Source organism: Hypanus sabinus, unplaced genomic scaffold (assembly GCF_030144855.1).
Source record: "Hypanus sabinus isolate sHypSab1 unplaced genomic scaffold, sHypSab1.hap1 scaffold_1456, whole genome shotgun sequence".
Classification (NCBI taxonomy): Eukaryota; Metazoa; Chordata; class Chondrichthyes; order Myliobatiformes; family Dasyatidae; genus Hypanus; species Hypanus sabinus.
Genome location: NW_026779530.1, coordinates 66,915 through 94,000, shown reverse-complemented (window position 1 = coordinate 94,000; position 27,086 = coordinate 66,915). Strand labels below are relative to the sequence as shown.

Genomic DNA, 27,086 nt, shown 5'->3' with positions numbered 1-27,086 from the left:
TGGCAAGGCAGTGGACAGAATAGTGTTAGAAGGTGGGGGTAACTTCCAGAGAGAGACCCATCACTCTTCCCTCTAAACTGGGTGTCTGCGCAACCAACATGCTCCCACGAACGGAGCCTTTGTTGCAGCACAGATGGAATTAAACACCGCCAGAGAAACTTTTATGAAACCTGAATATTTTTCTTTGTTGTGCTGTATTTTTTCCCATCCTTTAATTAATAATTAAAATCAATCAAATGTTTTTTTTTATTATTATTATTCTTGTCGGCCGTCATTCTAAATATTCATAGATGCACATTACAAAAAATACGACGTTTCTACGATGCTGCACTTTTTTCAGGCCGTGTGAACATTTCCAGCTCAGAGCAATCATTCATTCACGCAGCTGCAAAAATAGTAATTAGTGCGAGCATTGGAGACCGGACAACTTTAGATTCTATGCATATTAATCACGATTGAATATGGCACATTATCGTGCTCCCTGTTATAGACGAGAATTTAAAAGTCAATAGGGTGGTCAAAATTGTTTCACTGGGACTCTCTCTGGTGTCCAGGAAATAGTAATGAATAACGCAAGAAAAATTAATAATAATTTCTCCTTGTCCAAGGGAGCGTACTGTGAGGCAATGAGGCTCAAGTGCTTAACAATACAGAACTAATATTGAGCAGCGAATAACTAGAAGGTCCATTTGCTATAAATTCAAGAGCTTTTCGTTTTCGTTTCTCGAAAGATCACTATCAACGCCCCGATAATCACTTTTGCTACCATTTCAGAACACTGGGTGTAGTACCTCCCCCATTATAGGGATGAGCAAGGATGAGATCTGAGCAAAATTGCGCAATTAAGCGTTTAATATATCACGCAACATCTTGGACAATCCCAGTTCTGATACTGGGTCTTCCACAGTGTCTTTTAGTCAGATAGAATCTGACGTACGAGTTTGCAGTACTTTATGAGAGGAAGGCAGGGATATGGCATTGTGGTGAAAAAAATCAGCAATGATTGAATGATGGAGCAGACTCGATGGACTGAATCGCTTTATTCTGCTCTGATATCTTATCGTGAATGAATGTTGAGTCCTTCGTATCCCGTATCAGGATTGGTGACGTGTGAGGGACTATTACAGATTTTCTCACTGAGATCCTTTTATTTGTCATCAGCGTTTAAATTTCAGTGAGATTCGCTTTTGAAACATTGAGCAGAAATATTTTGTTCTCCTTTGTATTGCTAATGCACTTTAAAAAGAAAGGAACATGGAATAGTACTGTCGGCCCACAAAGTTGTGCCGACCATCAAACCCTGCCTCCCATATAACCCCCACCTTAAATTCCTCCATATACCTGTCCAGCAGTCTCTTAAACTTCACTAGTGTGTCTGCCTCCGCCATTGACTCAGGCAGTGCATTCCACGCACCAACCACTCTCTGAGTAAAAGACCTGCCTCTAATATCCCCCTTGAACTTCCCTCCCCTTACCTTAAAGCCATGTCCTCTTGTACTGAGCAGTGGTGTCCTGGGGAAGAGGCGCTGGCTATCCAATCTATCTATTCCTCTTAATATTATTTATCTCTCTGGTTAAAGTTAAACCTGTGGTGAGAGATTTATTGGAAGAAAATCCCAGAACTGGAAGCAAACCACGACTGAAAACCAGGAAAGAGCGACAAGTGAACCAGCCCGAGGACTGAGAGCAACGACTGGAGAGAACCCTTCTGACTGAGGGTTTCCATTGATTCAGTCAGGAGAGAATTTGGTGAGTCTCATTTACTCAAACACTGGTCCTTTAGGCATTACAAATAAAGATAGGGAATCGTTGGAATGAGACTGGATATGCCTAGAAGTGCCAGTTATGCCTCTGTCAGACCCAGCCGCTATCTCTCCTGCTCTGGTGGTCTGTTGTTAACAGCGGGCTCTTCAAAGCCATTCACAATCCCTCACAGTGTTTGCTCATTTCAAGGTCTTGCATCTTCTGAAGCAGCTTTTGGTCAATTCTAATGATTCAACACTGGTCCGTTAGATAATACCAATCTGTAAAATGGAAGGTACGAAATAGGTGGAATGGTCTGAATGTGCCCAGAAGTACCTGTCATTCCTGTGCGTGACCCAGCACCAATCACTCCAGGTCTGGTAATTTGCTTTCAGAAGCCCAGCTCTTTAAACTCACTCACATTCTCTCAGTGTTTGCTCATTTGAAGGTCTTGCATCAGCTGAAGTAGCTTTTGGTCAGTTCTGATGTTTCCTTGTTTCGTTATAATCATCTTAAAATGAGTTGACAATTTCCTCCCTTTCTAAGAAGCCGCAAGTGCGTCTGCTGCAGTGATTGTAGAAATGCCGAATTATTATGAACTGCAGCAACACGTCATTGGTTCTTCTGGCTATTGCAATCTGCAATGATCTACTTACCCTCGAATGTATCGTCGCGTAGGCCTCTGCTGAGAACAGACCTTCTTAAAAGCAAAATGTCCCAACACTGCATTTTATTCAGTTCTCAGTAGCAAAGCGGAACCAATAATTTTCATTTACATACCTTGGCCTCATCAAGTACTTTTCTGCTATTACATTTTCAGAACCTGTGAAAGTGACATTAAGCAGAGGTAGAAATTCAAAGTTATTTTCCTATGGATGCTGTGCAAGGGCCTTCAGCAAAGCCTTTGACAAGGTGTCACAGGGCAGCTTGACTCGGTGATTAGGTCCCATGCTGTCAAGAAACAGCAAGTTGGATATTTTCAAAATTAGCTTCAAGATAGCAAGCAAAGAGTGCTGGTTGAAGGTTGAATGGAGGTGAGTAATTAGTGGTGTCCCGCAAGGCTACAAGTTGGGACCTTTGATATTCGGTATTTTATAGCAATGATTTGGATGCGGTTGCACAAGGCTTACATGACTGGTAAGTTCGAAGAATGCACAACATTAGTAGTTGCTGTTCACAGAGAAGATTATCGTTGCTATAGGGGATCTAAATGGACAGTGGGTGGTAAAGAGATTACTAAACCAACCCGAGTAGCAACGGATACATGCAGATGTTGGAGATTATGTGGAGGAAACAGCCAGCGGAAGTGGATGAGGCAGGCGCATTCGCATAATTCAAAAAGCAGCTGGGATGTGTAGATGGAGTGAAAAGGCCAGAAGGGAAATGGGCCCAGGACAAGAAATTGTGACCAGCTCGATGGGCACTGTGGTTGGCATTGTCTCGTTGGGCTGAACACTCTGAATTTGAACTCTATTGCTCTGTGAGTCTGTCAGTAGATGCGCCAGGTATCAGCGGACAGACATACAGACATGGTGTGGAAGTTATTATTAAGCGGGAATGTTTGGTCTCCAAGCCTGCTGCTTCTCTGATGCAGGGGATGGAAATGCTGTCATATCTGCAAAGTAACACTGCTCTCTCTGAATCACTGTCTGATTTGTTCTGTAATTTAGAACATCACGAGCAGGTGGAGCTGTCCTGCACCAGGACCAAAGTGTAAACAAGACGACGACGCTCAACAATCGTCAGTCAGAATCAGAATGGACAAAGGTATGATCACAAGGATCTTTGAATTAAACTTGTGTCGCGTTTGTACACAGTAGTTCAGGAGAAGAAACTGACACAGATGTTAACAGAGCATAGAAACTTTTCATCGAGCAGTGTCATTTATCCCACTGGTAAAGCCACCTTCAGTAATTGATCAAACTAACAGTTCTATCGCGTTTCCAAATGACTCTGTCACCTATAAAAATATGATTATACTCAGATCTGTGGTTCCAGGTGGAATAAAAAAAATGTTACAGCCTAGAAACGGGTCCTTCTGCCCATCTAATTCATGCTGATCTAAATGTCTGAGCTTGCCCCGTTTTCCTGCAGCTTTTCCAAAATTTCCTTTGTAAAATTATTCCTTCCTTTTTCCTTCCCGCATGCTCTCAATTTTGCAATTTTATTTGTGTTTGCGGCGTCCTCTGGATGTAGGTAATTTATACCCACCAGCCACCACGTGGAAAAATGCCCCTTTGGTCCCTTTTAAATCTCTGCCCTCAAGTCTCAGACTCCCCTATCCCCGGGAAAAAGACTGTGACCATCTACCCGATCTGCACCCCTGATTACTCTATGTGTGTGAGTAAGGTCACCCTTCAAGTTCCCATGCTCCAGGGAAAACAGTCCCAGTCGAAACATATTACACAAAGAACAGCACCCTAGTCCAGTACCGTAGTGGTCATTCTTCACAACACACTTTCCAGTTTAATCAGCTCCATCCTACAGATTAGCAACTGCAACTACATGCAAAGCTCTCTAAGCGAGACTTTGCCAATGACTTGCATAGTTGTTACATGACGATCATCAGCTGGGGTATAAGAAGGGAACCAGGGGAGCGGTCAGCATAGATCGCAAGGTAATGTTCAGCCTGTGACGCAGGATACCGGACGCTGTGCGTTTCAAGGGAATGGTCAGTCTGTGACCAAAGGGACAAAGCGATTATCGTCTGACAAAGCGATTGGGGAATGTGTGATCCAGCAGACTGGACCATGTGTAAACCTGTAGCTGGTCTGTGTCTTCTGGACAGCAAGTGACTCGGGGAGATTTTAGCTTGTGGAAGATAATCCCGGTGATATTTCCCAGTATCACTGGAAACTGTTGCATTAAGATCCCGTGGTCATCCGTGTGTTCAACTGCTGTGAATTCAGTGATCAGTATTTCTGTGTCTACCCTGTTATTTCACTGGGAGTGAATGTGTCCGGTCACCGGCTTATTGGGATGGTCACCTGGCAGGACGTACGGTTCACACACGCAGCGCAGTTCCACTCCAGATCTGGTCAGCCTGAGTCTCGGCTCCATTGCAGTCTGAATCAGTTTTGCTCATCTCTAAATCATACTCGTATAACCTGCAATTCATCACTTATTTCAGTTGGAGAATTGAAACGAGCAGCGATAAGACTGAAGAGGACTTTACCAGGCGGATCATCGAGGGAAGGTGATCGGGACACCAGAAGCAAGGTAACAAAGCCGGGTCAGATTGAGAGCAATGCCCGAATGGCCGCAGAGGAGGAGGAGCAAATTCAGCCCAGAGACAGTGACGTCAGAGACACTGATCAGGACCCTGGAACCAGCACAAGTGAGGCGACTGTCTGTCGGCTTGGAAGCAAATTAAACATGGAATTGTCAAGTCCCCAACAAGGAGCGGGTGAGTGGAATATGACGGTGATGGGTTCTCAGAATGTGGCAGGGAGGAGGGTAAAGTTGAAGCCTTTTTGGACAGTTGGTCAGATGGGAGGGGGAAAGTGTGGGTGTGGTACATGTGGTGTAGCGGCAGATGTTACCCCACTGCAGGAAATGTACTACCTGCTCTGAGGATTTCCAAGATGTGTATTGGAGGAAACGCAGCTGTCCAGATGAGGAGAGTATTTCCAGGATGTGAATCAAGGGAAATGTATTCGCCAGGATGGAGAGAGTATCTCTGGGAAGTGAATATCACCGACAGTCCCGACTTTGATTGCCCATCCAATATTGAAATAGGTGATGGACTGGTTTGCATTAAATGTGGTCCTTCTATTAACCTAATCCCTAGGACATTGTTGGTTCGGTTTTAAGGCCAGTGTTGGAGATGGGGAATTAATCCATTTTTAAGTCTGTGAGCAGGTTCAAGTCATGTTTTTTTTTGTTGAGTTGGGTGAGATCAATGGAGCCGAGCGATATCTGAGCTCAAGCCTACATTTTCCTTTTTATATACACAGAGTCAGAGTTTACAATCTCTGACCTCCTGGCAGAGGGGGAGGAATATCGACTGTACCAACTGACAAAGTTCTACAGGGACAGACTCAAACAGGCTATTGAAGAAAAGGTTGAAAGGCTTGGCTGGATGTTGACAAAGGAGGGACATTTCAGTAGAGAAGAGAATGAGGTGAGTGTAGTGTGTGTATTGTCACAGAACTGTATAGTGTATGGTGACCAAAATTAATCTCCTTCACGTTCTATGAGTTCTACATGTGAATGGAGACTTTGATCTCTGACTTGTCTCCAGCAGATCTGTTTTCAGCTGTTAAGGTGGTGAGCACTGGGAACTACAGGTTCAGTGTCACCTTTTCCTCTCACACCTGCTGTATTTATCAGTGTGATATAAGAACAGTGTCTGCGTATCTGGACTTCCAACAGGCATTCAGTCTGAACCTATTTTCAAATCTTGTCTGAACCGTCGGGCAGATTCATCTCATCTCATTAGTCCAAGATGAATATTAAACTGTCAGATTGAAAATTGGGACAACCGGCTTCACTGCCGTACTTGACGGAGGGAAAACTGCTAACCACATCCGGTCTTGACTCCATGAGTTCCCAAACAATGTGTGGCTGACTTGTTATCTGCCTTGAAACAGGCGTTTTGGTCCATCTATTCCATGCCGGTCTACTTAAACTACCTATTCCCATTGACCTGCACAGGGCCATGGCGCTCTATACCCTTATCATTCATGGATCTATACAGACTTTTCTTAACCGCTTGTACTACTTGCGCTGCTAGCTAGTTTCACACACTTAGCACCCTCTGAGTGAACAATTTTCACCTTTTTACCCCTTGAACATTTCACCATTCACCCTTTACTGATAACCTATTGTTGTAGTACCTCGTTACCTCGGTACAAAATTCCTGCTTGCACTTATCCTATCTATACCCCATGTAATTGTGTACACTTCTATTAAATCTCCGCTCAATCTTTCATGTTCCAATGAATGAAGTCCTGACCCGTTCACTCTTTTCTTATAACTAAGGTCCTGGCAACATCCTTGTAATGTTTTTTCTGTACTCTTTCAAACTTATTTCCAATTGTCCCGTAGATAGTTGAGCGAAACTGCACATAATATTCAAATTAGGCCTCACCAACGTCTTACACACCATCGTATCCCATCTACTGTACACGATATTCTCATTTCTGAAGGTCAATGTTCAAAGAAAATTTCTTTCAGAGCCTATCAACATTTGCCGCCACTTCCAATGGTTTATGGACCTGTATTCCCTGAACACTTTGTTCTTCCGGTCGCTGTGTAAGATCTACCCTGCTTGGTGCATCCGAAGTGCTACATCTTGCACCTGTCTGCATTAAATTGCATCGGTCCCTTTTAAACCCATTCTCCGGTTGGTCTAGATCTCACTGTAAGCTCTTGTAGTCTTCCTCTTTGTTCACTGCACCTTTCCAATGTTGGAGACATCAACGAATTTGCTGATGCTGTTAGACATAATTTCAACCAGATCATTGATATAGATGACAAACAACAACAGACACAGCTCCGATCCCCGTGACACTGCACGAGCTACAGGCGCCAATCAGAAATGCAACAGTCTGTAGTTACACTCCGGATTCTTCAAAAAAGTTATTGTCTATCCAGTTTACTACATTATCTAAGATGCTGAGCAACTGAATCTCCTTGACCAACCTACTATACTGGACCTTGTCAAATACCGTGCTAAAGTCCATGTAGACAATATCCACAACCTTCCCTTCATCGACTTTCCTGGAAACTTACTCGAAGTTCTCTAAGATTCGTTAGACGTGAAATATCACGCACAAAGCTGATTATCTCATGTCCACAAAAATCAATAGTTTGATCTAAATGGGAAAAAAAGCACAAAAGATAAAATAGATCTGCTGAATAGCTGATATCTCATGATCCCAAAAAATCAACAGGCTGTCCTGAACGGGAAGGGAAAAAACGAAAAAGAAATCTGCTAACTTGCTGAATGTCGAAGTAATGAGAGACAGGGACACACCGTTTCAGGTCACTGTACTTGGAGCTCACAAACAGTGATTGTCTTATCCTCGATCTGACCTACTCAGCCATGAGTGGTATTAAAAAATATCAAGTGCGTTACACCCGTGAGCGACTCTGTTCTCATTGGCGCTAAATGTAACTATTTAGACAGGCTTTATCCAAAGGCAAGAGAAGTAATCTGTAAATATGTATACTCATCTATAAATTCATCATTTGAAGACTACTGCTTTACTGGTAAACCTTTAAATCTCCTTCAAAACTGTAACTCAGACATGGTAGCAGTGAAACGGAGGGATTATTTTACACTGCAGTGGACCATCAGGGAATTATGCTGATTTATTCCATATTTATTGTCCATTATTCATGTTATGAGAACCTTTCCAGTTCCTTACTTATAACTCTTCTTGGAGATCAATCATTCTAACCCAGGACGTCATTGCTCTTATTTCTCAGAGTAATGTCCTGAGCACATCCATCTTCAGTTACATCCTCGATTACCTTAATTCCATCATGGGTGTATGTTGCTTGAAGGCTATTCAACGTTTAACTCATAATTCTTCAGTTAATCAGGAAGCCCATGCCTACATTCAGGAAGTAATCACCATTTTACAGGATGAGTGCCAGGCTGTAACCATCTCCATCATGAGACGGCCACACTGATATTCCTTAATGTTCTGTTGTTTTTACACATCATAAGACCATAACGCATAAGAACACAAATAGGCTATTAGGCCAATCGATTCTGTTCCGCCATTAGATCATGTGTGATTTACTATCCCTCTCAACTCCATTCTCGGGCCTTCTCCCAGTGAACTTTGCTGACCTGATGAATCAAGAAGGTACCAACCTCTGTTTTAAATATACCCAGTGACCTGTTCTCCGCAGCTGTCAGTGACAGGTGCATCCAGGATCCATTCCCATCAAAATCTGGTTTAATATCACAGCTTCTGTTAGTTTTGATTCCTCTCTGGACTTTCCACAATGCCATCACATATTTTCTCTCATCAGGAAACTAAAACCGCTCACAATATGCAAGTGTGGTCTAGCTAGTGCTTGTTCTTATATTCTACTCCTTTCGTAATTAATGCTAACATTTGTTTTTGCCTTTCCTACACCGACGCAAACTGCACGGAATCCTGCGCTAAGTCTCCTGAGACTCTTTACAACTCTAAAAAAATAGTGTACGTCTTCATTATTTCTGCCAAAGTGTATACCCATGCACCTCCCTATACTATATTCCAATTGCCACTGATTTGTCCATTTTTTCATCGGCGTATGTCCTCCCGCGAAATCCCTGCTTCCTCAACGCTTGTTCCCACTCCCCATATCTTCGTAATGCGCGCAATCTGGGCCATAAAACCTTAAAATCATTGACAGAACGGAAAAAGAAAGTGTCCCAAAACCAACCCTGCAAAACACCTCTGGTCACCATCATCCAACAAGAAAAAAGTCCTATTTGTTCCCATTTTGTGCTTCCTGACAGTTGGATAAATTCTGTCTGGAGAATAACATGGATCCTCTATCCATGTTAGTGTATTTCTTGTCCTACGGTCGGCCCTTGTCTTGTTAAACGGCGTCATGTGGGGCGCCTAGTCAAAGGTCCTCGGCAAGTCCAAGTGAACAAGTTGCACTGACTCCGTTGTCGACCCAGCATGCTATTCTCTCAAAAAGTTCCAACAGTTCCGTCAGGCAAGATTCCATTCCATGGATTTTGGTCTTTTGTATCATGTGCGTCCAAATACCCCGAAAACTTATCATCCATTATCGACTGCTGGCATCTTCCCAAACGCTGATCAGACTAACTGGCCTCTAATTTAAAATGGTCGGTCCTCTGGAACCATTTCAAAGTCTAGTGATATCTTGAGCGATCATTACTAAATCTCCACAATCCTTATCGAACTCCTGTTTCAGAAGCAATCGGGTGCGATTGGTCTGGACTTATCTATCTTCAGAACATTCAGCTTCCCGAGCCCCTTCTCAGTAATAACTACAAATACACTCACTTCTGCCGCTTGACATTCTGAAGTAAGTGGCACGTTCTAGTGTTTTTTTTTACAGTGAAGACTGACGCAAAATACGTACTAATAAATTCCGCCATTTCCTTGTCCACTGACATGCCTCTCTACTGTCATTTTCCAGTACCCCAATATCCACTTTCCTCTATTTCACTCTTCATATATCATACGAACCTTTTGTTAAGCTATTTTACGTTATTCGCTTTCGTACCTTCATATTTCATATTTTCTCTAATTACAGAATTTTCATTGCCTTCTGTTGGTTTGTAAACATACAAGCCCTCCAGCTTTCTACTATATTTTGTAATATTCTGTACCCTCTCCTTTGCTTTTGTGATGCTTTGACTACCTCGTCAGCTACGGTTGATCATCCTCCCTTTAGAATAATTCTACATGTTTGTGATCATTTGTCCTGCGCCTTCTGAATTGGCTCCGAGAAAAATCGGCCATCCCTGCTCTGCTCTTGACCCCGTTAGTGTCATTTTCTAATTTACTTTTTTGCCCAGCTCCTCTCTCATACCTCTGCACTTCCTTTATTCCACTGAAATACTGATACATCTAACTTTCCCTTCTCCCTCTCAAACTGCAGTGCGAGTTCCTTTATTTTATGATCACTGCCTTTTAACGGTTTATTTACCTTAAGCTTCCTGAGGAAATCCTGTGCAATACACAACACAGAACTAGATCCGCCTTTCCTTTAGCGGGCTCAATCATAAGCTTCTCTCAAAAGCCATCTCATAGGCATTCTACAATTTCCCTGACTCAGGATTCAGCACCGACCTGATTTTTCAAAGCTACCTGCATATTCAAATTCCCCCAGGATAATTTTATCATTCACATTCTTACATGCCCCTTCTCTCTCCCGTTGCAATTTGTAGCTTACATCCTGGCTACTGTAAACAGGCCTGTATATAATTTCCATCAGGGTCATTTTGCCTATACAGTTTCTTAACATCTATATCGTCCAATCCGATATCACCTCTTTCTCAGGACGTTTCATTTTTAATGACAACGGAGTCAACCCAATACTTTCACCTACCTGCCTGTCCTTCGATTCAATATTTATACTTGGATTTAAGCACCCAAATATGATCTTCTTTCAGCCACGATTCAGTGATGCCCACCATCCAGTTTTTGCTCCCTTGCTTTTTGCTTTCCCCTATTTTCCGCTCATATTGTCACATCTTATTGATGTAATGTTGCACATTGATGAACAAGTAAATTAATCCAGTTACAGGATGTCACTAAATCTTTATGTTTACGCACTATTGATTTAGAATTTCCTTCAGGTACTGTTTCTCTGTTAATGACTGAACCCAGAGAGGATGAGGCAGCAGCGCAGTGACTGCATCTGTACGGAAGCTACTGGGACGATGAACAGATATTTTCCTGCACATCCCCATGTTTTTCTGTCTGCTCCACGATAGATTCTTTGTTTCCCTCTTATAGAAAGTCACTGAGCTGACAGAGAAGGGAAACCGGACAGAGAGTTCCAGACTCTTCCTCAGTTTGGTGATGGGCAAAGGCTCCCGGGCCCGGAGGGCGATGTGGGTATCCTTTGTGAAGTGGAGGACTGAGTTACCGAAGTTGGACAGAATACTGAAGGAAATACAGGAGCTCGGTATGTTAAAAACACGCACTGAACACAAGGGCACATTGGAATTAGCAGTTTTAATTATTTTAGTTCTGTTTTCATGGACGTTTTTATTTGAACAGGTCCCGATCCACAGGAATACATGGCCATCGCCCAAGGGTTATCTCAATTACCCCCTCAACTGAACGGTGAGTGATGAACTGCAGAGTTCAAACCAGATCTCAGTGAAGTGCCTTGGCAGAACCTGGAAATCAAAATTCACCATTAATCACTGATCTCTTTTCAGGTTTCAATTCAGAGAATCTCTCGTTGCAGCCTGAATATTCTGCAATGTATTTTTCTACTAATCCAGCTGTTGGTTCTGCTGGAGCCTTGAATCCAGGTCCTCCCCCTCTGGGACTGCCCACACACCCCAGGCAGGTTCCTGATACACTGTATGACCCAGTCCAGGTGACTTTCCTATCTTCAGACCTTTCAGATACGGAACCACCTTCTCCTTCGTAATAGCAGCTGCACTCAAATCTGTTCATTGATGCCCTTTACATTTTGTAATTCTGCTAGTGACTTCCACAGATGTCTGACATTTCCTTTTCACCCATTACTACATCTACAACGTCATTTTTCCGTAGTCCAATGTAGACCCTCTCACTACTTTTACTCTTAAAAATATTTTGGCTTCCTCTTTTTTTATTATTGACCATACCCCCGCATTTACTGCACATTTCATGTGTATATCTAGGGGAATCTAGATCATAATTGCCTCCGACATGACTCACGCAATAAATTCCAGGCATCCACTACCACATGAAAAAAAACTACCCATGTGCTGTAAATTTACCCCATCTCACCCTAACCAAATGCACTCAGGTACTAGACACCAGTCATATGTGATAACAAAACAACAGCAAAATTCAGACTACCCAAACTCTTATCTCTCTGTTTTATACACACCTGTCAGATCTCTAGTCTAACTCCAGAATAAACAAACCCAATTTATCAAACTTTTACTTGTAACACATGCCACCGAATCCAGGCAACACCCTGATGAACCTATTCTGCACCCTCTCCAATCCTTGAAAGAGCTGGACAATCAGAAGTGAATACAATACTCCAGATGCTCCCTAAAACCATAAGATCCAGGAGCAGAATTAAGCCATTCGGCTCAGTGAGTTTGCTGTTCAATTCCTCTCTGCCCCATTATCACAGTAAATGTTGACACTCTTCCTAATCAGGAACATATCAACCTGCATTTTAAATATACTCAACTGCTTGTTTTCCTCAGCTGTCCATGACATTAATTTCTCAGATTCACCACCCACCAGCGAAAGAAATTTCTCCCAGTGTGGGTCCCCGCCAGGCAGGATGGGTACCAGTGTTCCCAAGCATGATAATTTTCTGTATGAGCCTCCCATGTGGGATCTTGTCAAACACCCAACTAATATCCAAGCAGACAATATCCATGTGTAACTTCATCCATCACCTTTGTCCCCTCCTGGAAGAATTCAATTCCTGGAAGAAGTCGCTGCTGATCCCTAACCCATCACAAACATTCCCCCTTTCATATTACCATGGGGCAGAAGATATAAAAGGCTGAAGGTATGTACCACCAGCCTCAAGGACAGCTTTACTTCTGCTTTTTAAGACTACTAAATGGTCACCTACTATGTTATTATTGGCTTCTTAATAATAAGACAAATTTTATATATAAAATTGTAACATCGTGCATCTCGGAACTAATTACCGCTCACTTAGATGCCCACAAAAGACATACAGAAGAGTGGTAAGAATACAGCTTGGGTATGAACGGATTTAAGGAACAACTGATAAAAGATTATGTAATTCTATAGCAAGACCTGGGAAAGCAGAAAACTTTCAATATTATATAGCCTATCAAAAAGCATTTGATTCTGTCCCTCGCCTGTTTAAGATAATTTCCTAATATATGTAAGATGCACGCAATCTTTGTGATTTTTTTTATTTTCAATTTTTTTATTAATTTAAAAAATATAAGGATAGATACAAATCAGAGAAGTTATATCAAATGCATATTTCAATAAAAGTACTAATAAAGAAAGGAACATACACTGTCAAAATCATGTATAGTATAATATTAAGTGAATATAAAAAAAGAACCGTAGCTCCACTTAATAATTCATAAAAAAAGGCACAAATTTCTATTATTGAGAAAGAAAAAATAAACCACTAAACTAACCAAAAACAAACAACAAAAAAAAGAGAATTGGGCAGTTCATTTTGAGGATATAATTACCAAAGAAAGAAAAAATCTTTCTGGTGAAATCTGAAATTTCGCAGAGAAGAAAAAAAGTTACCTAAAAAAGTACAAAAAAAAAATTAGAGCATATGGAAATATTGAATGAAAGGTCGCCAGGTTTGCTCAAAGTTAATAGATGCATCAAGCGTCCGACTTCTAAATTACTCCAAGCTTAAACATGACATAATGGCGGAAAGCCAGAAAAAAATCAGAGTGGATCGATTGGGAACAAAATATCTCTCCTGGCCAATAAAGTTGAAAAAGATATCATACGTTGAGAGGAAGCAGGAACATTTCTTGCTTCCTTTGGAGTTATCCCAAAGATTGCCGCAAGTGAATTAGGTTGTAGGTCCAAGCATAAGATTTTTGCTAACGTTCAAAAAACTTTGTTCTCTCTAGTCATATCCACCTTTACTGTTTTTTTTTAAACTATCAATTCTGGATGAGGTCTTTTTAACATGGAAAATTAACGGAATAAAAACTTTTTTAGATTTGTTTTTAAAGAATTGTTTAATGTCTTTTTCGCAGCTATTAGATGAATATGATATATCTAATGCACAATTTTTTAGATATTGACAAGTTAGGAAATTTTTACACGATTTGTTACCGAATTATCTATTTGTTCATTTACCAAATATGATAGATGCTATTTTTCAGCTTAAACCACTTCAGAAAGTATCGATGGTTATTATATATAGACAACCTTGTATTCGCTCTGGAAAATGCCACCTTTTATTTTGATGACAGTGGTTGTTCCTTTGTGGTTGTTAATAGGGCGATTATTGTATGCCAATGTTTCATTAGATATTGTAGAAATTTATATATTATAAATTATATTATAATTTATTATAATATAATTAATATTATGATAATATTATATTAACAAATTATGTCTAATGATAAGGTTAAATGTGCTTGGGAAATGGAACTGCAGGAGTAATTTTCAGCTGATCAATGGAATAAAATTTCTCATTTAGTTAGCAATTCATCTCTCTGCTCCCGTCACTCCTTGATTCAGTTCAAGGTAGTGCACAAGACGCATATGTCAAAAGATAATCTAGCGCATATTTTTTTTCTAATATAAATCGGACCTGTGATAAATGCAACGTGAGGTGGCTACTTTAACTACCTTAAAGTTTTGGTCTTCTATAAAGTTAAATAATTTTTGGACAGATGTCTTTGTGAAATTTCTACAACATCTGATGAAGCATTGGCGTCCAATAATCACCCTATTAACAACCACAAAGGAACAATTACTGTTATCAGAATACAAACGGTTTGTATTTTGTAAATGGAGGCATTTTCCAGAGCAAATACAAGGCCCAGTATGGTTTTGTCTAGTTTTAAATCCGCTTTCTAATTTACCGAAACGGACAAAAATCACTGCATCAAATCAGAAAAACAAAATAAACGAATGATACCTTGACACAGCTTCACGGGGATGATTGGAAATTAGCTGTTCTTGCATCAGTAAAGTAAAAACAGTTAATTCAAATAATGGAACTAATTTCTAAAGAAACCATATATAGCATATATAGCTTTGCATGTCTGTGGGATTCTATGAAATAAAATTAAATAAGTTGTGTAGAAATAGAAATAAAAAAAGAGTTTAGTGAGTCACTATCGATGGGTTCAATGTCCATTCAGAAACTGGATCTCAGAGGAGAAGTTTTTCCTGAATCGTTGAGTGTGCGCTTTACTCAGATCCTGTACAGTACTCCCCATGAACCAGACGGTTCATGGGGAGTTAAACCTGTAGAAGTTAAACCTGTAGAAATATTCGAGTGATGTTGGAAACTCCTGATGAAATATAGCCACTGTTGTGCCTTCTCAGTAGCTGCATCGATATATTAGGTCCAGGTTAGATACTCGGAGATAGTGATAGCCAGGAATTTGTAATTGCTCACTCTTTCCACATCAGATCCCTCTATGAGGACTGGTGTGTTGTGTTCCCTCATCTTGCCTTCTCTGAAATCCATAATTAGCTCTAAGGATATATTTTAATCAACGCAAGGAGGATTCAGCACGCCATACAGGCATAAGCATTCCTGATAAAGGGTACACATCACTGAACGGAAATGAAAGCATAACCCATAAAAATAAAGACACTATCATAAGAGAGGATGTTAACCAATGGAAGAGTGTCCTGGATTGCGTATCTAGTCAGCTGGGACGCAACATCCATGGTCGACTCTGATAGGCGGAAGCAGCATAATACAGTGCCCCACACTCCACCTGCCAGACTGATCAGTAGCAGTTACCAAAACTTCACCACCCTCTCCACACACACGATGTACACCAGTGAGACGCTTAAGGAATCACGGAGATTCCTTTCCATCTTTCCTCCGCTCGTCCATCACTGAGACTGAAAACTAAACCCATTTTCATTCTTGTTGTTCCAATGGGTTATCAATCCGAAACTTCACTGTGATTCTCTCCACAGTTGCTGCCCGACTTGAGTACTTCCCGCATATTCTGTTACTGTTTTGATGCAAGAGCAGTGGACACCTGTGACTCCCCAATGTGTAGATTTGCCAAAATGCAGTATCCTGCTCTCCATATTTCCACACCAGATCAACATTAACATTGCCTGTTAATGATGCAAACAATGCTTTAAGTATAGTGAAATCTATAACGGGAGTGCAGAAAGGATTGGAATAGAATATCAGGGGAATGCTCACCTTCACAAGTAATTAGTGTCAGAATATGAGGATTGGATATTTTCTGGGACTTTCATCACTGTCAACTCTGGTATCTGTGAACAGAATCTTAAATTGTCCTAATATCCATGGAAGTATGAATTTAATTCATGTAATCTCAAACACTGAATGTTGAAATGCAGTTATAAAGTTCTTTGTCAGTAGAGTTATTTAATTTTTTGACAACGTTCTTTGTTTCCATGGAAGATGTTCAACAGAAACACAAGGAGACTCTGCGGGCACAAACTGAAACACTGAGAGTGAACACGATCCTGATGAGGGAGAAGGTGAAGGTTTTCCAGCTGGATGATCGATACGTTGAGCTCACGGTCATTTCTACTGTTCGAGATCGGACACTGGTGGAACATGAGTTCCTGGCAAGAGGCAGACAGCATGAAGAACTGAGAGAGAGACATCTCCGCAGAAAGCTGGAAAAAATCCGGACTGATCAGTTGTTCCAGAGCAGCTCTTCCCGGAGTAAATCCAAATCTGGGATTTCGGCAGCAGTGGCCAGAGTCCCGGGGGTCGGGAAAACAACAATGGTACAAAAGATTGTTTACGACTGGGCCAAGCGGAAAATATACCAACAATTCCAGTTTGTCTTCAGTTTCAAATTCCGGGTTTTAAATTTCATTAACTGCAGACTAAACCTGAGGGAACTGATTCTTGATCAGTATCCTTACTTTGGGAATATCCTGAGAGAGGTCTGGAAGAGCCCAGAGGGATTGCTATTTATATTCGATAGTTTGGATGAATTCAATGACAAAATTGTTTTTACTGACAGTGGGACAGACATAGAACCTCCGTCCACATGCACAGATCCTGAATTCAAGTGCAAGGTGTCTGACATTGTGTACAGTTTAATCCAGGGCAAGCTGCTCCCAGGGTGTTCAGTGCTGGTGACCAGCCGTCCCTCTGCGTTACATTTATTGGAAAAGGCTGAGATCAGTGTGTGGGCTGAAATCTTGGGATTTGTTGGTGAGAAACGGAAGGAATATTTCATCAGGTATTTTGAAGATCAGACTGTGGCAGCTGCTGTTTTCAAACACGTGACGGAGAACGAGATCTTGTATACGATGAGCTGCAACCCCTCCTACTGTTGGATCCTCGCTCTGGCACTGGGCCCCTTCTTCACACAAAGAGTCAGGGACCCGCAGCGAGTTCCCAAGACCATCACCGAACTGTACACCTACTATATTTACAACATCCTGAAAAACCCTGGCCTTGAGATTGAGAACCCCCGTGATGTGTTACTCAAGATTGGTCAGATGGCCTTCAGAGGAGTGTCTGAGAAGAAGATTGTGTTTGCAGATGAAGATTTGATCAAGTACAATCTGCAGCCTTCCCAGTTCCTGTCCGGGTTCCTGATGGAGCATTTGGAGAGAGAGGATTCTGCCCGGGGCATAGTGTACACATTCCCACACCTCACTATCCAAGAGTTCGTAGCTGCTGTCGCACAATTCCTGAATCCACATCCCGGGGATATCCAGAAATTGCTCACTGAAGCCCAGAACACGACAGATAGGCGATTTGAGGTATTTCTCCGTTTTGTTGCTGGTCTCTCCTCCCCAATGACAGCTCGGGGCCTGGAGGAGATTTTGGGTCCATTTCCAAATGAAACAACCTGCCGGGTGATTGATTGGGTGAAGGAGGAGGTTAAACGCCAGAGTGGAAACACAGAGAGTGAAGCTGGTAAAAGGAGCCTCCTGAACACATTGCACTACCTGTTTGAGTCTCAGAATCGTGGACTGGCTCAGGCCGTACTGGGATCTGTGGAATCACTTTCATTCCGTGAAATGACACTGACCCCAATTGACTGTGCGGTCCTGTCGCATGTCATCGGACTCTGTGATACAATAAAACACCTCGTCCTGGAGAAATGCCACATTCAGTGTGAAGGATTCCAGCGGCTGGGACCCGGGCTGCACAAGTGCCTGGACGTGAGGTAGCTTGATTTATCTCTCACTCTGAACTGTGAATTTGTTCCATTGTGTTGTTTCAATGTAAAGGGATTTGAGAAAAATTGTAGTAAATCAGATTGTGAAGAATTGTGACAAATGATCTGGGGATCGGTCAGTAATTCCCCAAGGACGGGAGGGTTCTGTGGTTCTTTGTGAAGGGATTTTGGATACTTCAGCAGATCAGTGAACAACGCCCATTGGGTTAATGGTAGTAAATCACAGGAATGGCCGTGTTTCTCACTGCCTGTGACACGTCTATTGACAATGTTCCTTCTCACTGTTACTGACACCCAGACTGACACTGACTGCAGCAGGTGGGTCAGAGATTCACACCCCCTTCCCGGTGAGAGACAAGAGACCGTCAGCAGACTGTCTCAGTGAGAAGGAAAGAAATATCATTGTGAGATTGTCCTCCCCAGCCCTTCCCCGTGTGTGACTATGACCATCAGTCCACCTGTGTGACTGTGCTCACTACCAGATACCCAGACCCCATGTGCGCATCTCCTCTCCTGATTGTGGGCCACAGTTCAGACCCACCCCTCCCTTGCAATCTATTTCTGGATCATCCCATCTTATTGGATTATCTTTTCCCTTCGGTATACTCGTGTGCGTCTTCTCATCCGCATTCCCTTCCTCCTGTGGGATCTCTCACCCACAGCTTCTTCCTCCTGCAGGATCTGTCTTCCTATCCCATTTCCTGAGGTGGGATCTCTTCCACTGTCTTCCATCGACATGGCCTCATTCACAAATCTTCCTCACTCTGACAGTTTCTCCCATCGTTCATCCCTGCACTTTCCGACCCTTTCACATCAGGTACACTTTTTTAGCCATCGGGGAATGAGACAGAATATGTGGGGTTTACAGGGTCACACCGATAGACTAAATTGCTGACATTCGGTGAATACGATGGAGCTGGGCAGTGAGTGATATTGACAGTGATGGGAACTCCGATCAGTGATTGACTGAAGGGTTTACTGTTTCCTGAACTATCCGAGTGAGAGAAATTCCGTCAGACACACGGTTTGAATCACTTTGTTCATCAATCTGTCTGTTTGTGTTTAGACTTCGGGAGAATGACGTGGGAGATTCAGGAGTGAAACTGGTGTCTGCGGTTCTGAGGAACCCGGAGTGTAAAATAAACAAATTGGAGTAAGTACCAGACTGTGGGAGTTTGTGTTTACAGTCAGTGGGTGTCTGACACTGAACATTAATGTGATCAGTAATTATCTTACTAATAAACATTGGGGATTTGTACCGTCTCCTGTCTCTCTGTGTCCTTCACCCTCACTCTTTCTCATCTCCAGGCTGAGGGGAGTCGGTCTCACATATTCTGGTGCCGAGGATCTCGCCTCCGCTCTCAGTACAAACCCATTACTGACAGAGCTGTACCTGGGTGGTAATAAACTGGGAGATTCAGGAGTGAAACTGGTGTCTGCGGCTCTTAGGAACCCGGAGTGTAAAATACAGAAACTGGGGTAAGTACCAGACTGTGGGATGTTGTGTTTACAGTCACTGGATGTCTGACACTGAACACTAACGTGATCAGTAGAAAGAAAGAAACAGAGAAAATATACAGCACAATATAGGCCCTTCGGTCCACAAAGCTGTGCCGAACATGTCCATACATTAGAACTACCTAGGCTTTACCCATAGCCCACTATTTTCTGAGCTCTGTCTATCTATCGAGGAGTTATCTATCGGTTCCGCCTCCTCTGACGTTGATGACAGCCTATTCCACACCCTCACTACTCTCTGCGTAAAAGGAAAACTTACCCCCGACATCTCCTCTGTAGTTGCTTCCAAGCACCTTAAAAATATGTCCTCTTGTGCTAGCCATTTCAGCCCTGGGGAAAACCCTCTGACTATCCACATGATCAATGCCTCTCATTACGTTGTACGCCTCTCTGAAGTCACCTCTCATACTCCGTCACCCCAAGAGAAAAGGCCGGGTTTACTCAACCTATTTTCCTAAGGCATTTTTCCCAATCCAGGCAACAACCTTGTAAATCTCCTCTCCTGTATGGCTTCCACGTCCTTCTTATAGTGAGGCGACCAGAACTGAGCACAGTACTCCAAGTAGGGTCTGACCAACGTCCTATATTGCTGCCACATTTCCTCTTGGCTCCTAAATTCAATTCCACGATTGATGAAGGCCAATACACCATACGCCTTCTTAACCACAGAGTCAACCTGCATAGCAACTTTGAGTGTCCTATAGTCTCTGACTCCAAGATCCCTTTGATCCTTCACTCTGCCAAGAGTCTTACCATTAATACTATATTCTGCCATTATATTTGACATACCAAAGTGAAGCACCTCACACTTAACTGGGTTGAACTCCATCTGCCACTTCACAGCCCAGTTTTGCATTCTATCAATGTCCCCCTGTAACCTCTGACAGCCGTCCACACTATCCACAACAACCCCAACCTTTGTGTCATCAAGAAATTTGCTAACCCATCCCTCCACTTCTTTATCCAAGTCATTTATAAAAATCACAAAGACTAGGGGTCCCAGAACAGATCCCTGAGGCACAATTCTGGAACCGGCATCCATACAGAATATGACCCGTCTACAACAACAATTTGCCTTCTGCGGGCAAGCCAGTTCTGGATCCACAAAGCAATCTCCCCTTGGATCCCATGTCTCGTAATTTTCTCAATAAGCCTCGCATGGGGTACCTTATCAAATGCCTTGCTGAAATCCATATACACTACATCTACTGCTCTTCCTTCATCAATGTGGTAAGTCACATCCTGAAAAAATTCAATCAGGCTCGTAAGGCACGACCTGCCTTTGACAAAGCCAAGCTGACTATTCCTAATGATATTTTGCCTCTCCAGATGTTCATAAATCCTACCCCTCAGGATCTTCTCCATCAAATTACCAACCACTGAAGTAAGCCTTACTAGCTTATTATATCCTGGGCGATCCCTGCTCCCTTTCTTGAAAAAAGGGAACAACATCCACAACCCTCCAATCCTCCGTAACCTCTCCCGTCCTCACTCATGATGCAAAGATCATAGCCAGAGGCTCAGCAATCTCCTCCCCTGCTTCCCACAGTAGCCTGGGGTACGTCCCGCCATCTCCCGGTGACTTATCCAACTTGATGTTTTCCAAAAGCTCCAGCACAACCTCTTTCTTAATATTTACATTCTCCAGCTTTGCAGTCCACTGCAAGTCATCCCTACAATCACCAAGATCTTTTCAGTCACGAATACTGAAATGAATGATTAATTAAATACCTCCTCTATTTCCTCCGGTTCCATGCACACTTTTCCATTGTCACACTTGGTTGGTCCTATCCTCTCACATCTTATCCTCTTTCTCTTCACATACTTGCAGAATGCTTTGGGGTTTTCCTTAATGCTGTCCGCCAAGGCCTTCTCATGGCCACTTCTAGCTCTCCTGATTTCATTCTTAAGCTCCTTCCTGCCAGTCTTATAATCTTCCAGATTCATATCATTACTTCGTTTTTTTTAACCTTTCGTAAGCTCTTCTTTTCTTCCTGACTGGATTTACAACAGTCTTTGTGCACCACTGATCTTGTACCCGACCATCCTTTCCATGTCTCATTGGAATGTACCTACTCAGAACCCCACGCAAATATCCCCTGAACATTTTCTTCATTTCTTCAGTCCGTTTTCCTGAGAACATCTGTTTCCAATTTATGCTGACAAGTTCCAGCCTGATAGCCTCATAGTTCTCCTTACTACAGTTAAAGGTTTCCCTAACTTGCCTGTACCTATCCCTCTCTAATGCTATGATAAAAGAGATAGAATTGTGATCACTATCTCCAAAATGCTGTCCCACTGAGAGACCTGACACCTGGCCAAGTCCATCTCGCAGTTCCAGATCAAGTACAGCCTCCCCTCTTGTAGGTTTATCTACATATTGTGTCAAGAAACCTTCCTGAACACACCTAGCAAACTCCACCCCATCTGAACCCCTCACTCTAGGGAGATGCCAATCAATAATTGGGAAATTAAAAACTCACACTTCACCAACCCTGTTATTATTACTCCTTTCCAGAATCTGTCTCCCTATCTGCTCCTTTATGTCCCTGTTACTGTTGGGTGGTCTGTACAAAACACCCAGTAGAGCTATCGACCCCTTCCTGTTCCTAACTTCCACCCACAGAGACTCCATAGATAACCGCTCCATGACTTGTTCCTTTTCTGCAGCCGTGACACCATTTCTGATCAACAGTGTCACAACCCCACTTCTTTTGCCTCCTTCCCTTTCCTTCCTGAAACATCTAAAACATGCCACTTGAAGTTATCATTCCTGCCCTTGCACCATCCTAGTCTCTGTAATGGCCACAACATCATATCTCCAAGTGCTGATCCATTCTCCTAGGCTCATATGCTCGTAATACTCCTCACATTAAAATAGACACATCTCAAACCATCGGACTGAGCGCGTCCCTTCTCTATCACCTGCCTATCCTCTTTTACGCACTGTCTCCAAATGTTCTCTATTTCTGAGCCAACCTACCTTTCCTCCATCACATCACTTCGCCCCCACCCAGCACGTCTAGTTTAAATTCTCCCCAGTCGCCTCAGCAAACATCCCCGCCAAATATTGGTCGCCCTGGGATTCAAGTGCAACCCGTCCTTTTTGTGCAGTTCACACCTGCTCCAAAAGATCTCCCAATGATCCAGAATTCTGAATCCCTGCCTCCTGCTCCAATCCCTCAGCCACGCGTTTATCCTCAACCTCATCCTATTCCTATTCTCATTGCCACGTGTCACAGGCAGTAATCCCGAGATTACCACCTTTGTGGTACTGCCTCTCAACTTACTTCTGTACTCTTTCAGGACCTCTTCCATTTTCCTGCCTGTCATTGGTACCAATATGTACCATGATCTCTGGCTGTTCTCCCTCCCACTGTAGGACATCTGAAACATCCCGTACCCTGGCACCTAGAAGGCAGACTGCCATCTGCGTTTCTTTCCTGCATTCAAAGAATCTCCTTTCTGACCCCCAAACTATAGAGCCCCCTATCACTACTGCCTTCCTCTTCCTTTCCCTACCCTTCTGAGCCACAGGGCCAGACACTGTGCCAGAGGGACGGGGACTGTCGCTTCCTCACCCCCGTAGGCCACCCGCCTCCAGCAGTACCCGAACAAGAGTACTTATTGTCAAGGAGTACAGCCACTGGGGTATTCACTAGTAACTGCTTCTTGACCTTCCTTCTCCTGACTGTGACCCATTTCTTCAGTCTCCCGTGGCCCCGGTGTGACCACCTGCCTGTAACTCCTCTCTATCACCTTCTCGCTCTCCCTGACCAGACGAAGGTCATCGAGCTGCATCTCCAGTTCCCTAACTCGGTCCCTGAGGAGCTGCAGCTCGACACACCGGGTGCAGATGTTGCCTTCCGGGAGGCTGGGAGTCTCCAGGATCTCCCACATCTGACACCGAGCACAGAAAACCAGCCTCACACACATACCCTCTGTCTGTACTGTAAACAGATAACCAACCTCGCCTCGACCCTTTATCTCCGAAGCCCCGTTGAGCCAAAGCCTTCCTACCCTGTCTCCCGTTCCTCTGACGCTCGCTCTGTAAATCTGTCTTCCTTTTAAACTCTTCTCGCTGTTCTCACTGGCCGACTTGCGCAGTCGTGCTGAAGAAAATAATCAATAATTGTGTTACTGATGAACACTGGGGATTTGTACCGTCTCCTGTCTCTCTGTGTCCTTCACCCTCACTCTCTCTCATCTGCAGGCTGGACAATGTCGGTCTCACAGATTCTGGTGCCGAGGCTCTCGCCTCCGCTCTCAGTACAAACCCATCTCTGACGGAGCTGGACCTGAGTTATAATAAACTGGGAGATTCAGGAGTGAAACTGGTGTCTGCGGCTCTGAGGAACCCGGCGTGTAAAATACAGGAACTGTGGTAAGTACCAGACGGTGGGAGATTGTGTTTACAGTCACGGGGTGTCTGACACTGAACATTAATGTGATCAGTAATTGTGTTACTGATAAACACTGGGGATTTGTAGTGGCTCCTGTCTCTCTGTGTCCTTCACCCTCAATCTGTCTCATCTCCAGGCTGATGAATGTCGGTCTCACAGATTCTGGTGCCGAGGATCTCGCCTCCGCTCTCAGAACAAACCGATCACTGACGTGGCTGATGCTGGAATCAAACTCGCTGACAGACCGATCTGTCCCTGCTCTCCGCCGCCTCATACTGACCCTCCCGAGTCTGGAGTGGATCTGGTGAGTGTTTGTTAATGTTCAATGTGATAAAATATCCGCGGATCCGCGGGTTTTCTGGTGATATTTGTCTGTGAGTGTTCTTGAAACATTAACCCCGGTCCCCTGTTACTGACACTGTCGTGTCATCTGTTTCAGGCTTGTGGAGAATCTTTTCAGTGAGACCGGGAGGAAGGAACTAAGATCTCTGCAGGAACTCAGACCCGAACTGAGAGTGGATCTGTGAACATCTGAATGTGTGAACATCCCCGTCCGGGGGTTGGGGACTATCTGGCCGATTCCCCGCCCTCCCCTTTAACTAAACCTTCCGCTTTAACTGCCCTTTCCACTTTAACTCCGCGCTCACATTTAATGGCCACGCGCCCGGGGAAATTCCCAACGGTTTCAGCCCGGGGAAATTCCCAATCGGCTCCAGTCTTGAGCTCATTGACATCGGAAGCGTTCTCGTAGTGACGTATTTCCGCCTGTTGTCCAGTGGCGCAGCTTCCTCCGAATATGTGGATTCGAGTCTTCCCACGTGACCGTGATCTCAATCAAATGCCATTCTTTCACATTCATTCACACCATCCGCACTCCCAATGACACCACCCCTTCCCATTCACTCCAACTATCCACATTCCTAACGGTACGCACTCCTACCCATTCGTTTGCATCGTCCAAACTTCCAATAGACCCCACCCCTTCCCATTCACTTCCACTGTTTGCCTGCCAGTGAGCCCCGCCCCTTCCCATTTACCCCCACCGTCTGCACCCCTTCCCAATCATTCCTGTCGTCCGATCTCCCAGTGGGATATGACCCTTCCCATTCACTCACTCCATCTACCTCCCAATGGGACTCCTTTCAGTTCATTGCCAAGGGAAATGGGATCTTGGGAATTGGCGGGGACGCTTGAGTTCTGTTTTGGACAGAACTCGGAGCGGGGTTAACGAAATCTGACGGGAACGCCGATGGGTTTATTAGTCACACGGAAAGTCGAGGGTCGTGTAGATGTTGACGGCTTTGTAAAACTGACGGTGGATACGATCAGACGGAAGGACCTTCGGCACGACTTCCTGAAGATGGGGGGAGGGGTGGGTGTGTGCGAGAGATGTTTATGGTTTCCATGTCCCAACGCCGGGAGATTCATTGCACCCGGTTCCCGGTGTCCACATAACACACAGGAAGTTATGCAGGGTACGGTTCCCGATCTCCCTATCGAGTGGAGGGTGGTCGAGAGTGTCTGTCCTGAGAGGGGCTGCCGATTGAAAAAAATGAATAGGGAGGGAACGACAGAAGGCTTTAGAATGGTCACCAGGAACGGAGTGAAAGGTTGACTGAAAATGGTCTCCGGGGAGAAAGTGATGGGCTGAGTGACAATGGGTGCCAGGGAGGGGGCGATGGGCGGAATTAAGTTGGCCGTGGTTACCTTGTTTCTGATGGCCGGCAGGGAGGGATTGATATACTGACAAGAGAGTGGGAGAGAGAGGCAGAGTTAAATTGAACCGACAGGGTGGGGATTGTGCACTGACTGAAAATTATCACGGGGGGGGGACGGGGAAAGTTATTTGCTGATTAAATATTGGGTTCTGGATTAAAACCAGAATATAAAATTAATACCAAGGAGAGAATGACGCGCAAATATAACTTTGTCTATAGGGAAGAGGTGACTCGCGCTTTGAAAATCGTGTCCAGGGAGGGAGGGATGCACTGAGAGAAAATGGACGCCAGGAGGTGACAAATCAGAGGGAGTGGCGGCCAGATCTGAAATAGTCTCTGATACCTTTGTTACAATGGCCGACAGGGAGAGAGTGATGTACAGACAACAGAGCGGGAAAGACGCATCGGGTAAAGTGGCCGAAATGCAGTCAGTGGCACATTGAGAAGAGAGAGGGGGTATTGGGGCGATGTAAAATGACCTATTGCTCTGACAGAAAATTGCCGTTGCTTCTCTTAAACTGTCTGACGGGTTTGTGATACCTTGTTTAAAGTGAGCGCAGTGGAGGGAGGTGGTGAGACGGCGATTGAATACGGCCGTCAGCATCGTTAATATTGTTGGGAAAAAGGGAGAGATGTGCTGACTGAGGAGACCCCGTTCGGCCGGGTTGAAACGGGACCAAGGAGGAAGCGACGGCTTGGATAAAATGAACGGCAGAGAAGGAGTGAAGGACACGTTGAATTCAATTAATCCCACCCTACAAAAACTCATTTCAGGGAGGTAACGCCATCAATTTGCGGGAGACTCCCGGAACTCCCGGGAGAGGTGGGATGTCTGCAATAGAGTAGCTCCTTAGCGGCAAGTCAGCTAGTTTAAATAGCGTTAGCTATGCTGATGAACGAATGACACACGTTAAACTCACCTCAACAGAGATGTAACCCAGCAGGAGCAATAGAAAAGTCACTGTTGCAGACAGTGCAGCGAGCAACACTGTCATTATTTTGACCCCTAATTAGGCAGGGGTAAACTTCAGTGTAGTTTGGGGTGAAGTACGTTTTGTATTTTCTGTTTTTGCAATACTCTGCCATGGCGCTCTCTCTCTCTCTCTCTCTCGTTCCCAAGAAAAAACGATTTCCGTGATATTTTATATAAATTGCGGGCGTCAGGGAGCCGCTAACAATATGCGG

General features: G+C 43.8%; 1 protein-coding gene across 1 annotated transcript; it reads left to right on the top strand.

Moving 5' to 3' along the window:
- Positions 1-2,843: 2,843 nt before the first annotated feature.
- Positions 2,844-24,168, top strand: LOC132386994 (NACHT, LRR and PYD domains-containing protein 3-like). The gene is made up of 7 exons (XM_059959351.1): positions 2,844-2,880; positions 4,874-5,038; positions 11,457-11,522; positions 17,884-18,250; positions 19,329-19,415; positions 19,571-19,741; positions 23,994-24,168. The coding sequence occupies exons 1-7, from the start codon at positions 2,844-2,846 to the stop codon at positions 24,166-24,168; spliced, it is 1,068 nt and encodes a 355-aa protein (XP_059815334.1).
- The last annotated feature ends 2,918 nt before the right edge of the window (positions 24,169-27,086 follow it).

What these genes read in the sequence shown, in the direction of transcription:
- LOC132386994 (XM_059959351.1), top strand. Translation starts at nt 2,844, where the DNA reads ATGATTTGGATGCGGTTGCACAAGGCTTACATGACTG. An exon ending in TGTAAAATAAACAAATTGGA is followed by an intron (nt 19,416 to 19,570) that starts GTAAGTACCAGA and finishes TCTCATCTCCAG; the next exon opens with GCTGAGGGGAGTCGGTCTCA. An exon ending in TGTAAAATACAGAAACTGGG is followed by an intron (nt 19,742 to 23,993) that starts GTAAGTACCAGA and finishes TCTCATCTGCAG; the next exon opens with GCTGGACAATGTCGGTCTCA.